At 52.3% G+C, this 13,403-nt stretch overlaps 5 protein-coding genes across 5 annotated transcripts; 2 read left to right on the top strand and 3 right to left on the bottom strand.

The window, feature by feature from the left end:
- Positions 1 to 361: 361 nt before the first annotated feature.
- Positions 362 to 2,507, top strand: GLOTRDRAFT_59643 (PX-domain-containing protein; the record flags this gene model as incomplete). Its single annotated transcript, XM_007866950.1, has 8 exons — positions 362 to 441; positions 481 to 559; positions 623 to 889; positions 946 to 1,192; positions 1,254 to 1,387; positions 1,442 to 1,930; positions 1,985 to 2,137; positions 2,195 to 2,507. The coding sequence occupies 8 exons, from the start codon at positions 365 to 367 to the stop codon at positions 2,324 to 2,326; spliced, it is 1,578 nt and encodes a 525-aa protein (XP_007865141.1). The 3' UTR covers positions 2,327 to 2,507.
- Positions 2,508 to 2,856: 349 nt separating this feature from the next.
- On the top strand, positions 2,857 to 4,314 carry GLOTRDRAFT_128348 (uncharacterized protein; the record flags this gene model as incomplete). Its single annotated transcript, XM_007866949.1, has 1 exon — positions 2,857 to 4,314. One exon carries the CDS (start codon positions 2,857 to 2,859, stop codon positions 4,312 to 4,314), a length of 1,458 nt encoding a protein of 485 aa, XP_007865140.1.
- A 148-nt stretch (positions 4,315 to 4,462) lies between these two features.
- Positions 4,463 to 6,221, bottom strand: GLOTRDRAFT_59637 (uncharacterized protein). The gene is made up of 7 exons (XM_007866948.1): positions 5,976 to 6,221; positions 5,870 to 5,914; positions 5,620 to 5,816; positions 5,260 to 5,557; positions 5,049 to 5,196; positions 4,809 to 4,994; positions 4,463 to 4,755 (listed from the first exon to the last, which is right to left on the bottom strand). The coding sequence occupies exons 1-7, from the start codon at positions 6,069 to 6,071 to the stop codon at positions 4,724 to 4,726; spliced, it is 1,002 nt and encodes a 333-aa protein (XP_007865139.1). The 5' UTR covers positions 6,072 to 6,221; the 3' UTR covers positions 4,463 to 4,723.
- A 329-nt stretch (positions 6,222 to 6,550) lies between these two features.
- GLOTRDRAFT_138137 (uncharacterized protein) lies at positions 6,551 to 9,918 on the bottom strand (the record flags this gene model as incomplete). Its single annotated transcript, XM_007866947.1, has 7 exons — positions 6,551 to 6,946; positions 7,000 to 7,161; positions 7,219 to 7,610; positions 7,666 to 8,206; positions 8,265 to 8,444; positions 8,501 to 9,508; positions 9,568 to 9,918. 7 exons carry the CDS (start codon positions 9,916 to 9,918, stop codon positions 6,551 to 6,553), a joined length of 3,030 nt encoding a protein of 1,009 aa, XP_007865138.1.
- Positions 9,919 to 10,391: 473 nt separating this feature from the next.
- GLOTRDRAFT_110779 (uncharacterized protein) lies at positions 10,392 to 11,082 on the bottom strand (the record flags this gene model as incomplete). Its single annotated transcript, XM_007866946.1, has 4 exons — positions 10,392 to 10,578; positions 10,632 to 10,714; positions 10,771 to 10,897; positions 10,961 to 11,082. Coding segments are annotated over 3 exons (302 nt in total), but the record flags the coding sequence as incomplete, so codon positions are not given.
- Positions 11,083 to 13,403: the final 2,321 nt, after the last annotated feature.

Raw genomic sequence — 13,403 nt, 5'->3', positions numbered from 1 at the left:
GACGCTGCGGTGACGTTCCACGGCAAGCTCAGGCGGTGCGCTACTAATAACGCGTACGAGCGTGCATACTTAGCCTCCGCTCTTCCAAGGACGCACTCGGCCCTATTTCCCTCCTGCTCATCATCTACCCGCTCTACGCCGTCGCAGAACACGTCGAGCAGCAGCCATGGACACATTCCACGACGAGAACCCCTTCGAGATCGACTCTGACCGCGTCCCGTCAGAGTCCTCGTCCACATCCCAGGTCGACGTCTCGGCGCCGTCCTCGCCGCCCCCGCGTTCGTTCGTGCCAGAATCGCCGCCCCCGCGCACGGCCACGCAGAACCGGCCGTTCCCCTCCCCCGGCTCGGGGACGCGGCAGACAATGTACAAGAACGACTTCTGCTGCTCCAAGGACCGGTGGCTGCACTCGGGCGAGGACGTGGAGATTCTGGCAAGTGCGTTTTGCGCTGGTTGAGTGCGGGGAGCTGACGGGGATAGGGCCGTGAAGATTACAGATGCGCAGAAGACCACGGTCAACTCGAGTTCGCCGTACATCACGTATGTGATACGAGCAGGCGTGAGTTATCTCGAGCAATATGGTTGGACAGACATTGAATATGACCATGTCGGTCTTGTGTAGAATACGGAAGCTCGCCACCGGTACTCGGAATTCGAATCTCTGCGCCTCAATCTAGTCAAGTTGTACCCTACGCTTATAATCCCTCCTATTCCATCCAAGCAGTCATTAGGTGACTATGCTATCAAGCAGGGGAAAGCGAAAGAGGACGCTGCCATGATTGCCCGGCGGAAGCGCATGCTACAGACGTTCCTGAACCGGATAGCGAAGCATCCTATCCTCAGCAATGAACATGTCTTCCATAGATTCCTGGACGGGGAGGTTTCATGGGTCCGTCTCGCTGCATTGGCCCTTGGCAGCTGATCTGCTCACAAAAGATACGATAGACTGAAGTGCTAAATTCCCCGCCGATATCTCTCCTGCCCAAGAACATCCTGAAAGCGCCCTCGCACAATCCAACGGACCAGAGTTCACTACAAGCCTACGCAGCCTTACCGAACCCGTCCGCCGCGCACCCGCTTCGCCGGCCAGATCAGCGGTTCTTGGATTCGGAGACGTTCACCAACAAGTTTGCGTCGCATCTGAGCGGGCCGATGGAGAAGGTAACGAGAAGGACTATGAAACGATGGTCAGGTATGATTCCGATAGTTAGCGTCCTCGTCCATTATCTCTGATCCGGTATGATCGTCTTTAGACTATGCACAAGACCATCAAGAACTCGGTGCCACCCTGAATGGATTCAGCTTGAATGAAGAGGGTCCTCTCTCAGCTGCAGTGGAGAAGACCGGACAAGCCGTAGATGCAACGTTCATGTCCACAACGCGCCTGGTGAGCATCACATTCTCTCCCTTATCAAGCTTCGTTATGAACGCGTCGGTACAGCTCCAGGAGCTCGAGCAGAACTATGCCGAGCCGCTGCACGAGTACACGCAGTTCGCGTCGATCATCAAGAAGCTGCTCGCGTATCGCCACCAAAAGCACGTGCAGTACGAGATGACGCAGGACGCGCTCGAGGCGAAGCGTGAGCAACTCGAGGAGCTCGAGAAGAGCGAGCGCGAGGCGCGCCGGTTGGAGGAGGCGCTGGGCACGGGGCGCCTGCGTGCGTCTGCGCCGTCGAGGATGCAGAGCGAGGGCGGTGAGGGCGAGGGCGAGGGTGATGGGGAAGGTGAGGACGAGGGAGAGCGGTCGAGGATTGAGGATCCGACGTCGGCGTACCTGCCGCCTCACCCGGGGCCGAACCCGGTGAAGAGGCGCGCGCCGGGTATGGGTCTGTTGAGCGCGCTGAGTTATACGTTACATGGGATGATCGACGTTGACCCGGAGACTGCACGTCGGAATGGTATTAGCAAGACCAGGGAGTCGATATCACACGTGAGTACTGGATGAATTGGTGCTAGTTGTGATGCTGAACCCGCGTCGGTATAGCTGGAGGATGCACTCCACCTGTCCGCGCAGGATCTCAAATATTCTAGCTCGACGATCCAGGCGGATTTGGATCGCTTCCAACGGCAGAAGGTGGCGGATTTGAGGGAGATGTGCATCAGTATGGCAAGGAGCCATCGAGACTGGTGTAAGAAGGTATGATATTTTTCCTCGGCAACTCTTATCAACGATCACTCAGCTTCGGTGCCGTAGAACCTGGAAGCTTGGGAAGAAGCGAAGAAGGAAATTGCCACCATCCCGGAACATCCGAATCACCTGCCCCAGGATACTGCTTCCACCTCGGGTGCAAGGCGAGACTCGACCGCTACAGTGAATGGGCGATAGCCCGTCTTTCATGTGCTCTGATAAGATTTCACTAGGAGGTAGAAGCTTTTTATAATTACGTTTCCGGGACGATTTATATTTCTTGAGTTGTCTCGAGCTCGTTTTCTCCGTCGTGTAATTATGCTGCACTCACCTGTACATTATATCATAATGCAATACGTTTAGAAGGTTGGTTTGGGTAACAAATTTTGTCATTGTGGCTTCTTGGCATTGGACGCCACTTACATCTGTGGCAGTGACATCGTGGCGACAGCCCTGATTCGCCATGTACTTTGATCTGAATCCTCTACGTGTACAACTAGCAAAACGGGTATTACTCCCGGAGTCAGTTGTCTCGTTGAAGCATATGAAGGTACGACGTGAGCATGATCCTTGATCATTCATTGAATTGAGAAACCATCCGTAGCCCCAGTCAAGCATTGGCGCAGAAGAGCTCACGGAAGATAGCTATAGGTCGATACGCCTCAAGAACTTGAACGGGGGTCCTGAGTGGTTTCACTCCTCCAATACTCCCTAGCCTTTCTTTCCATATGGCGGATGACTTGGGAGCTCGCAACCCCGCTTATTGCCTTCCATATGAACTTCTTCTAGAGGTTTGGAAACACGCCCGAAGCCAAGGCTTCGTGTCAGAAAAGGGACGGACGTGGATACCAACCGCATTCACCGTCTCTCAGGTCTGTAAATGGTGGAGACGCGCAGCAATTACTACGCCGGATCTGTGGCGGGAGATCCGATTTCTTTCCAATGCACAGACACCGAAGATTGTGGAGATGATCAAGCTACAGCTCGATAGATCCGATGGCCGGTCCCTCGATATCGCTGGCAGACTTTGGTGTAGCGGGCCGGCTGCTTCGGCCATCTTCCAACGGGAGAAAGAGGTTGCCCACCAGCTTCTATCCCTCTTGTCCAGATATGCCCTTCAGTGGGACTCGTTCAGCATCGTGGTCGAGGGCGCAAGCGCTCTGCGAGATTGCGACACCATGCTAGCCCTCATTGACAACCTCGTATGCTGTGTAGATGCTCCCCATCTCGAGCACCTCCAGATCGAATGCTCAGGGTACCAGGGACAGCGGTACGGTGCAGTCTCGCGCTGCAGACATCTTAGGCTCGAAGAAGGCCTCTGGAACGTATCTCACCTCCATTTACGCAGCGCGTCGGTCGATCTGCAGGAGACCCCACTGGCTCGTCTGACTACGCTTGACATAGGCTGTCTGCCCCCGGACCTTCGATTCCTCCTCTCGGATTTCGGTGAAATCCTCACCCGCGCCTCGTCCCTTTGCTCGCTTTGCTTCACAGGTCCTTGTCTACAGGGCGGATCATTGGGCTACGGGCCGATACATATGCCATGCCTGCGCTCGTTGACGTTCAATGAATGCAGCAGCGACCTCGATGATGATGGCTTCATGTTCGAGCTCCATTGCCTAATCTCAGCGCCCAACTTAGTCTCTCTCGTTTTGGGTGGCCTGCAGTATACGGCTTTGCGGGATTTCCTCCGGTCAACTGGCGGGGGCATCCGCCCTAAGTATCCTGCGCTTGCTCGCCTGTGTTTGCGCAATGTGGAGACGTTTAATCTGGTAATTCCCAGTGCGCAGATGCAACTTGAACTCTGTGCGGAACTCGCTCGTCGTTTTCCTACGATTGAGCATCTGGAGCTGGAGAATAAGTCCTGCTTTCTGCTGTCGTCACTTGTAGCCGACACACAAAGAAACCCTTACCTATTCCTCTTTCCTCACCTCTGCAAATTATCCTGGCTCCCGCTTCGCGCTGGAGATAGCGATTCCATCAAGAAATACATGACTGCTCGTGCGTCAGCTGGCAAGCCACTCACAAGCCTAAGGCTGCAGGACTCTCGCTTCGTGCGAGTTAGCAAGTCCGATATCGAGTGGTTTGAGAAACGAGTGCAACTCGAATTATCGAGTCACATTCAGGATCCGGATCCCTATGAGTGGCCTGGCCAAGTAAGTCCACCCGCGCAAGCCCTGCAGTAAATTCCTAATCCTTGGCAAGGACTTCACGTCGTCGAATCCGTGTTTCTGTAGACGAAAATAGCCGGTCTCAGCGGATTCCCTGGGCAGACGGTATTTTTCTGCGCGCACTTGGTCACTCAAGGTTGCAGAGCAGCACTGGAAGGTTAAGGTGAGGATAAAGATGCAGGCAAGGCATCTTTCATGGGCAGCTGCGTGAACCGAGATCACGGCGAACGATAAAACTCTCCTCATGCTCTCAGTTGCTTGACGCAGTAATTCCAGCCTCATCTATTCGTGTGTAGGGCAATAACATCCAGTGGATTAAGTTCCTGCATATTCACTGGCTTAACCATACAATAGCAAGAATTATAGAAATTACTCGATTTAATCGCCCTATCTACAAACGTAATGTCCTCAACGTCCTCCGTGTCTAGAGATGCTTGTCCGCGGGCGGGTTGTAAACTAAAGGCATGAATGTCAATACTGGGCAGAGTGCTGACACCAGGGGAGCATACCAATTTTCCTGTTCTTCACAACTGTCCACTTGAAGCGCTTTACATACACACTGAGAGCGAAGAGAGCGGAGAACAGGATGACGGCCTTTAAGCCGGTCTTCTTCCTCTCGTCGTGCTCCGGCTCAGCCGCCCAGTTCAGGAACGTCACGACGTCCTTAGCCATCTGAGAGGTCGTAGCGGGCGTGCCTAATAGTAGGCAGTCATTAGACAGGAAAATATGATTAACCGATTAACACTGACCATCCTCGTACTCGACCAGACCGTCGAACAGAACACGAGCCATAGCAATGGCAGTACCGGGGAAGTAGGGGTTGTAGTTCAACCCTTCACGAATCTCGACGCCAGCTGGCGGATCAACGTAACCGGTCAGGAGAGAGAACACGTAGTCCTAAGGGCGAAGGCAAACATGTTACTCCTCTCCTTTCTTCGCAGACCCAAAATAATCACTCACGGCACCACCGTGACGAGCCTTGATGATCAAGCTGAGGTCTGGGGGGAGGGCACCTCCATTCCCGGCACGCGCAGCCTCCTCGTTCGCGTATGGTCCCGGCATGTAGTCCGAGAGCTTTCCGGGCCTCTGGAACATCTCTCCCTGGTCATCCGGACCGTCCTCGTACTCGACTTCTTCCGCCATCGCCTTGACCTCGTCTACAGTGTGCGAAACGCCGACCAAGTTGCGCCATGCGATACGGTCGAGGGAATGGCAAGACGAGCAGACCTCACGGTAGACTTGGTAACCTCGTCGGATGCTGGGGGAAAAGGTGCGTGAATTATGACTTGTAAATTGCAGAAATTGTGAAGGGGGTCTTACCTGGCATGGTCAAAAGTGTCAAATAAACCTTTGTGCGGCCATGGGTAAGCGGCAGGGTGGAGACCTTCGTCGGCGAGTGCGCTCGCGTGCACTTGACCGATGAAAGGGAGGCTGCCATAGAGGTGGGCATACCAGGCGACCGAGCCGACGGTTAGGAGGGTGGACGCAGCCAATGTCGCCCGCGAGTTCAAGAACGACTTCGCCACTATTCAGCCCCCCTAATCCACGACGAAACTCGATCAAAACGTACCTGGAAAGCCGATGAAGAGGCGGAGGCAGACGAGGCGAACCGTACCTGTTACCGTCCGCAAACATCAATGTTCCTCGCCAGAGGCTGATACTGTACCAAAACGCACCGTTGAACCGCGCGCCCCGGACAAACCTGCGCTGGTCCGCTGACTGGCGAGCCTTCCAGCCCTAGAGAGGGCGCCCGCCGGCACTCTCGACAGCATTTTGGAGGTGCAGGATATTTTGAGAGGGAGAGAATATAAGGCGTCACGCGTGACCGCTGCCAGCGGGACGGGTCGGAAACTGCATTCGCCCGCCAATCATCCGCGTCTGGTTGCGTTATCGCCGTTCGTCGCCAACAACCGGAGCGGCACTGCGAGCAGCCTCGAGTCGACGTCCAGGACACTTGCTTCGGCCATCTCTACGACAATGCACCGGTCTATTTCACAGAAGGCTAAGGCTGACGTTCAGGAATCAATAAGAAGGCGCTAGTGTAAGGGGTAATAGGTCGGAGCCTTAATTCACCGAGTAAATTAACAGTCGCGGTCTGGGAGGGCTAATTCACCCTGCGTAATTCACGGTTAATTAACCAGAGGGGGTCCGGGGCGAAGCCCCGGGATAAAGAGCTATTTAGCGTTAATTAACGCATTAATTAGGTATATTTTACGGGTAAATTAACCGTCAAATAGATCATTTCGGTATGCTACCACTTATCCCATTCCAACGGCGTGTCATCCATAACCGCATCATCCGACGCATCTCTATCGCTGTCCACGGCCTCTACGGAGGGCCCCTGTGGAGTGTCAGAGAGAACATCGAGCAGAAATGGCGATGCTAAGTCAATCAAGTCATTAAGCTTGAGATTACCAGTGTGCGGGATTGTCAGTCTGTCTCTCATCACTTTTGCCGGGAGAGTTCTTGTAGGTTCATCCAACCATGTCACGTCATCATCGATTACTCTCTTGACACCTTGCTCTTGATCAGGCTCTGGAAGCCTTGTTGTGGTGCCCGCATTTCCTCTTGCGGTACCCCTACGTGCGAAAATCATTGCTTGCATATCCCGCCATTTTGGCGTGGGCATACGGAGCGGGACAATGGTCTGGCGGGAGGTTTATATCAGTACGTCGGATGTTTCTAAATATTATGATATACCTCTGGGTCCCAACGTTCCCACTGGCGAATTGCTATGTTGTTGTTGAGGGTCCCGATAGACATAGTGCTCCTATGGCCCTGAGAGAGCCAAGTCACAGTTGACACGGAGCGCTCATCAGCCATGGAGTTCACCGAGATTGAGTAGATCTTCACAGCAAGGGCCTTTTGTTACAGAAGCATCATGTCAGCCTTAAATCCGACGAGGCTAATACAACTCACCCCGAGGACACGCCCGAGCTCATCCTTTCGCACCGCTTTCCACCAGTCCAGGACCGTTTCATTACTACGGAAACGGCGATTGAAAGGGTCTCGACCTTTCGTGTAGTTGTCAAGTTCATTGCGCAATGAGTTGATGGCTTGCGCTGGAATAATGCCGGCGAGATCAGGGTTGCGTAGTTGCATGAGGTTCTCTATTTGCTTAGGACTCTTCATGTTTACACCGTCTCCGTATTCTTTCTTCAGTAGACGCAGAAGGCTCAGCCCCATCTCCTTCACAACATCCTTGTCCGACAACCCTGATAGAGTGACAGGGCCTGCCTCGGTACGTTTAATTGTTACTGCTGGCACTGCAAGAGGATTTCGGTGCTTGAAGATTGGTGCGTTCCGATACCCTATTGATGCACCATGAGCAACTACTTCACCAGCACCGGTCGGCAGTAGACATACTCGGATCAAGGAAAAACGCCAAAGCGTATAAGTTGTCCGGTTGCCCGGTAATCATCTTCTCGAAACGTGTGTTCGTGATCGCACGAATCTCTTCAATTGTTGCAGTTTCCAACCCAACAGCATTGCTTTCGAATAGCTGACTTAGCTGTGCGAGTATTGCCAGCCAAAATAGGAATACGTCGCCTGCGGTGGTCCTTGAGTGCTCCAAGCATTTGATCGCCTTCGAGAAGGGCCCAAGAATGGCTATGAGTTTGGTGAGCTGTAACTCCCACTGTATCGTCTTGACAGAACCGCGCTCAAGAAGGGGATCTAGGGTTATCCCAAGTGTTATGCCCAGGGACTTATCATCGAGGATTGCTCGAAACGCCTCCATATTCCGGCGGACTGATTCGGCAGACCAGTATACCGTGCCAAATCGCGTTTCCCCTATGAACTCGAGCCCTCGCCCCAGGTCAAGTCGTACGCGGGCTTTATCGAACAACTCCGTCGCATACCCGGAACGACTCATGAATGCGAGGATCTCGCGAAGAGGTCCAATGATCTAGTGGCGTCGTAACTTAGTCCTTATATCAGTAACAAACACGGTTATGTGCACTGACCTGTTTGATCTCCTCTAGCCGGCATATATCCTCAATCGCCAGATCTAGCTCATGACAGCAATCCTGCATATTCACTATATGAGGGTAGGCGGCGCTAATCAGTCTCCGAGCGGCGGCCGTATTACTGGCGTTGTCAGAGACAATGCCGGATACATTATGAGGACCGATCTGAATCAACCACTAGTTGAAAATGTCAGTCTGAGCCTTGTTACAACCTTGAAGGAGGTCTGACTTACACGCTCGATTATCTCCTTGATCAGGTTGGCGGTATGACTCAATCCCGACACGTCACTTAACTCCAGCAGTAGGGCACGCCCCTCCGCAGTGGTTGAATGCACCGTAAAGAAGCTTCTTTTCTTCTTCTTTCCTCCATCGAAGGTCAACGTTTGATGACGTTCCCGTGGATCCTGAAGTAACTCGATTGTCATGACTTTGACCTTAGCTGCCGCCTGAGGTAAGAGAAAGTCCCTTATCCATGACGAAGAGGGTGGCTTATAGATCGCATTCAGCGTTGCAGAATACTTCTTGAACTCTGGCGCATCCGCGAGTGTGGGTGAGAGGCCGCAGCATGCAAGCATGCTGACGAGATCACGGTCCGCGTTCGTCTTCAGCCGTTTTCGCCCTTCAGTCTGGAAGACATCGGGCAGCATTTTCTGTGTGTTGGCTGTAACATCCGCCCGCTGCTTCGCTCGACTATCCTCAGCTTGTTCATTTAGCTTCACCGCTGCTTCCTTTGCAACGACCCCTGATTTGCCGTCTGCTGCGAGCGCCTCTGTGGCTTGGCAACGCAAGTCTGCGGGCATAAACTGACAGTTCATCGCATGCAGTAGTACCCTGGCCTTTGGGCGCTTCCATGCCCACGACGTCCCACACTCTCTGCTGCATATGCAGCGGGCGTGCTTCTTCTCGGGATCCGTGGAGTTCACCTTCCGACACGGCTTTGATATTGCGGGCAACAATGGGTGCAGTCTCACCCCTGCCGTACGATCGTCGGTGTCCTCCTCGGATGTGACATAGTCCGGGTCCTCGAAGCTCGTCATTATCAGTGTGTCTGGCTTACTAGCCGTGTCTTTCTTCTTCTTTGACTTTCCGCTCGCCTTCGCGCTATCGGACTGCTTCTTGCGCTTTGTTCCGGGAGTTGGCTTTTGCACTGCTTGCTCTTTCCTGCCGCTAGATTGAGATGTCGCACTTGAGCCACCATTTTCGTTTCCCACTGGTATTTCCGGGCTTTGACAGTCGGGGATCTGTTTCATCTGGTGAGTGTCCCGAACATCTGGCATACGAGGCTAAATATGGCACGGACAGGTTCACCATTGAGCTCGTATATACGCTTTACGGATGTCAGGATGTCATCAAGCCATTTATCAAGGTAGAAGGATTGCGGGGATAGCTCCAAGTACCGATCCAATACATCTGCAAGCGCTTCAAGCCCTGGGCCTCTCTCCTTCACCTCGACATATCCCGGTAACCGTGAGCCCAGTATTGCCTCAAGTTCGCGGTTTACAGCAACATCAAGGCCTTCCTCTTTGATCCATTCGGCATCCGGGGAAAATTGGTGGAATTTATATTGAGAGTCTTCTGCGGCTCGGTATGGGATCGCAGATGGAAGAGACTGCAAGTACTTCCGTAGAGTAGGTATGCGCTTGTCTGACATCGTGCAGGCGGGACGAAAAAAAGGCCACTAGAAATTGGCCGAAGCTTTTAGTTACCGGTCAGGCAGCCACGGGCCTGCTATACCGACACATTTCTCAATGAAGTACATATACCGTATGGATAGTCTAATGTAAGAGCGTACAGATATAACTGCAGTAGCCACAGGGAGGCACTAGGGATACAGACAGGACAAGGGGACCTCTCCTCCGAGGTTTACCCCTATTTCACCCTGATTCACCGGGTGAATCTCAGGTTCGCCACAACCGCCGGTTAATTTACGGTGAATTACAGCCTGTTAATTAACTCGGTTAATTACCGCCGCCTATTACCCCTTACACTAGAAGGCGCGTTATGAGGGGAAGATATAATAGGTGTAGTCAGCAGCATGTTCTCTGAGAATACCTACTTGTACACGCAGTGAAAGCATCTCAGCTGCTGGCGTCTGAAAAGTGGCGCGTCGCAGCCACTAACGAGTTCAGAGGAAAAGACATAATTAGCCATAAGTGTCTAGTACATTTGGGCATCCTAAGATTCTCCAAGATCGTGCAGGCGTGTCCGTGAATGAGAACAGATATACATCTCGGGAATAGGTAGCAACAGCAGGCAGACTCGTGTCGTCTCCACCAGGGAAGGAATGATCAGAATAGACAGTCGCAAACCTCTGTGGACCATCCGTTAGCCATAACAAATTGTGCAAATCGGAGTCGGACGAACCCTCAGCACAACAACACAAGCACATTCCGGCTAAGCAGGCCGTGCATCCTCCAGCTCCACCTTTGTCCTGCGCCGGTTGTTGCCTGGGCGTTGGATCAATCTCAATGACAACTATCGTACGATGACAGATTCAACGTACACGTATACAGTCTGCGGAGGTGGCTGAGGCTGGTACCCTCCGTACCCGGGCTGGCCACCGTAGCCTCCTCCCTGGTATGCTTGCTGGGGCTGCTGCGGGTAGTATCCGCCTTGCCCGGGAGGTGGTCCTACACAGCACCACAAAACACGCTCAGCGCTCGTATTCCAAAACGAATACCTAGGGTACTCACCTTGCGGCGGGTAATACTGGCCCTGCGGCTGGCCACCACTGTAGTAATCTTTGTTCGACATGGTATTGGGATGGTTGTTGAAGATGAGAGAGGTGAGGGCAAATGCAAGGCGCTGCCTCGAGCTTGTCTTACCACGGTGCGGGGCAGTGCCGACTGTCTCGGGCCGACCCGACGCTGCGTAATTACCCTTACACGTGGGCTGCTATTTTGGGAAATGTGGCGCTGCAGCCGCCGTTCAGATTGAAGTTCAACCATGATTGTGAATGTCGAGGTGCAGGTCATCCGGTCTCTGATGGGTGAATCTGCAGTATGTAGTAATATGTGGGTTGTATTCCATTCTTCAGAGTTTTTACATTCATTTTCTATGTGACACGGACGATGGAAAGGCGCAGCAATCGTGTACACATTGCGGGCCTAGTGACCGTGACAGTACTAGTGTGCGCATGTCCGTGGGCAAAGATTCGCAGGCAGGCTCGCAGCTGCCAATGTCATGACTGCGCACCCCGCCACAAGAGGCGCGTGATCAAAAATCAAAAATCCTAAAGGACGTGTTCTGATTCTTCTGAACCACGTCCGAGAAAACGTGTTTCGGCATGGGGAAATAGTCTCGTAAGTAACCAGACTCTTTGTAGGGAGGCGTACGATCCGATGCACGAACCTCGAATCTACCGTAACGGCAGTTAAGCCACAAAACACATACATTTTCCCTTCCCGCCTTCCTCTGGGCCTCTCACAGCGGGCAAGGACCGGTGTCCCGCCACTGGTCATTCATCTTTCACGGCAAGGGTGCGAGAACACTTTCCTAGGATGCTCCATAGCAGAACATGATACAGACATAAAGAATGAAAGGACAATGTTAATTGAATGTCCCCTGATTTTTGGGGACTATAGTAAATGTCCCGCAGACCTTTCTTTGTTCACTCAAAGGACATTCTTCATGTCCAGGTTATGGTCCAGCAAGGACCATTCTATGAAAGTGTTCTCCCATCAGGGAGATGTTCCTGGCATGCCCGCCAGCAGGACATCAGTCTCTGCCTGCAGTGTCTGCTCCGTGGGTCCGCCATCGGGACTGGTTAATGATTTTCCTACAAGTCTAATGTGGAAAGGGGCTGGGATCTACATATATCATGGTGTGTACCATCGGGTAGGCTTGATCCCAGCCACTTCGCAATTCAAGCTCCACTTGTAATACTCGCTACACTACGAACAGTGCGAAGCGGCTGGGAACCACGGTCGCTGTTTTGGCAGGATGCTCGTGACGCGCGCCAACTGAGAGTGGGACTTCGTGATTTGAGAGCCTCATAACTCAGAAAAATCATGTCTTGGGAGCTTTACACCATTGTAGGTTCAAAAGGCCATAGATTCATTTGACATAGGTCAACCTTCGACACATTTAGACTGACTCATGGAGAGAATTCTCTTTTCTCACCTATTTCAATCAACTCCATTTGCTTCAAAAACATCATTGGACTACGTATCCCAGAGATGATTTTGTATGACTGAGAGGGTGAATTTTTCCAAGTCAGAGTCACACTTGGCAGGGGAAAGGCGTGACCCTGCTACATGTATTCCCGCTACCTTTGGTAGTGGGTTTTGACGTCCTTGATGTGGACAACTTACATAGTAGATTTGCAAGATCAGGAGAAACCTGCCCTAAAGTCCCAAAAAAGGGAAGTATGACATCAAAACATATCACAAAAGGAAACAGAGGGTGAATGGTATTGAATGCCGGCCCACTGACACAGTAGTGACAGGCAGAGGAACTTGAACACTCAGGCAAGAGGGATGCATAGAAGTGGCAGGACATTTGATTCATAAGGAGTGGTTGAGACCGGACATTTGAAGCTTGAAGAACATGCCTGCCTTGTTCAGTTCTGATATAAATTTCCGAGAGTTGTGGTGATATGTTATACATGTCCTGGACCATAGGTCTATGAAATTATCAATACATTGCAGGAGGTTGAGGAGCCCCATTCAAAACTGCTGTCTACACACAGTTCAAGTCAAAGGTAGTGGGTTCTGCTGTGCACGAGCGCGGCCCTGCGGCCTTATGTGACTGTCCGTTGTCACCAGTCCGTTCGCAAGCTCACGCCTTCATTCCAAGACCTAAAAAGGAAGGCATGTGCATTGCGTACAGGACTGGTCGCGAGTCTAACCATCGGGTTAAATTCTTGCGCTTACATCACTAACACAGCGGACAAATGATGTGTTCAATTCCGCGGTTGTGCAGAAATTGGACAGTCTGTCTCTTCAGGTGTCAAATTCCGTTGCTTGCCGGCACAGCGTCACGCAGTAACTGTGACGTCATCTCCAAAGCCCGGGCAAGTCTGAGTATGGCTCCAAACATGGGACCTATAGGCTATCGGATGTCATCAGCAAATTTATACCATTAGCATATAATCAATTAAAATAAGTACCGGTATTACAATATGTACCAGACTTG

Source organism: Gloeophyllum trabeum (genome assembly GCF_000344685.1).
Source record: "Gloeophyllum trabeum ATCC 11539 unplaced genomic scaffold GLOTRscaffold_00005, whole genome shotgun sequence".
NCBI lineage: Eukaryota > Fungi > Basidiomycota > Agaricomycetes > Gloeophyllales > Gloeophyllaceae > Gloeophyllum > Gloeophyllum trabeum.
Note: the sequence above shows the minus strand (reverse complement) of the source record. Positions and strands in the feature narration are given on the sequence as shown.

Bases quoted from the DNA above. Each gene is read 5' to 3' on its own strand.
- GLOTRDRAFT_59637 (XM_007866948.1), bottom strand. From the start codon at position 6,071: ATGCTGTCGAGAGTGCCGGCGGGCGCCCTCTCTAGGGCTGGAAGGCTC. The intron at 5,558-5,619 runs GTAAGACCCCCT...CTTTTCCCCCAG, and splicing joins GACACTTTTGACCATGCCAG to CATCCGACGAGGTTACCAAG. The intron at 5,197-5,259 runs GTGAGTGATTAT...CTTCGCCCTTAG, and splicing joins AGGCTCGTCACGGTGGTGCC to GACTACGTGTTCTCTCTCCT.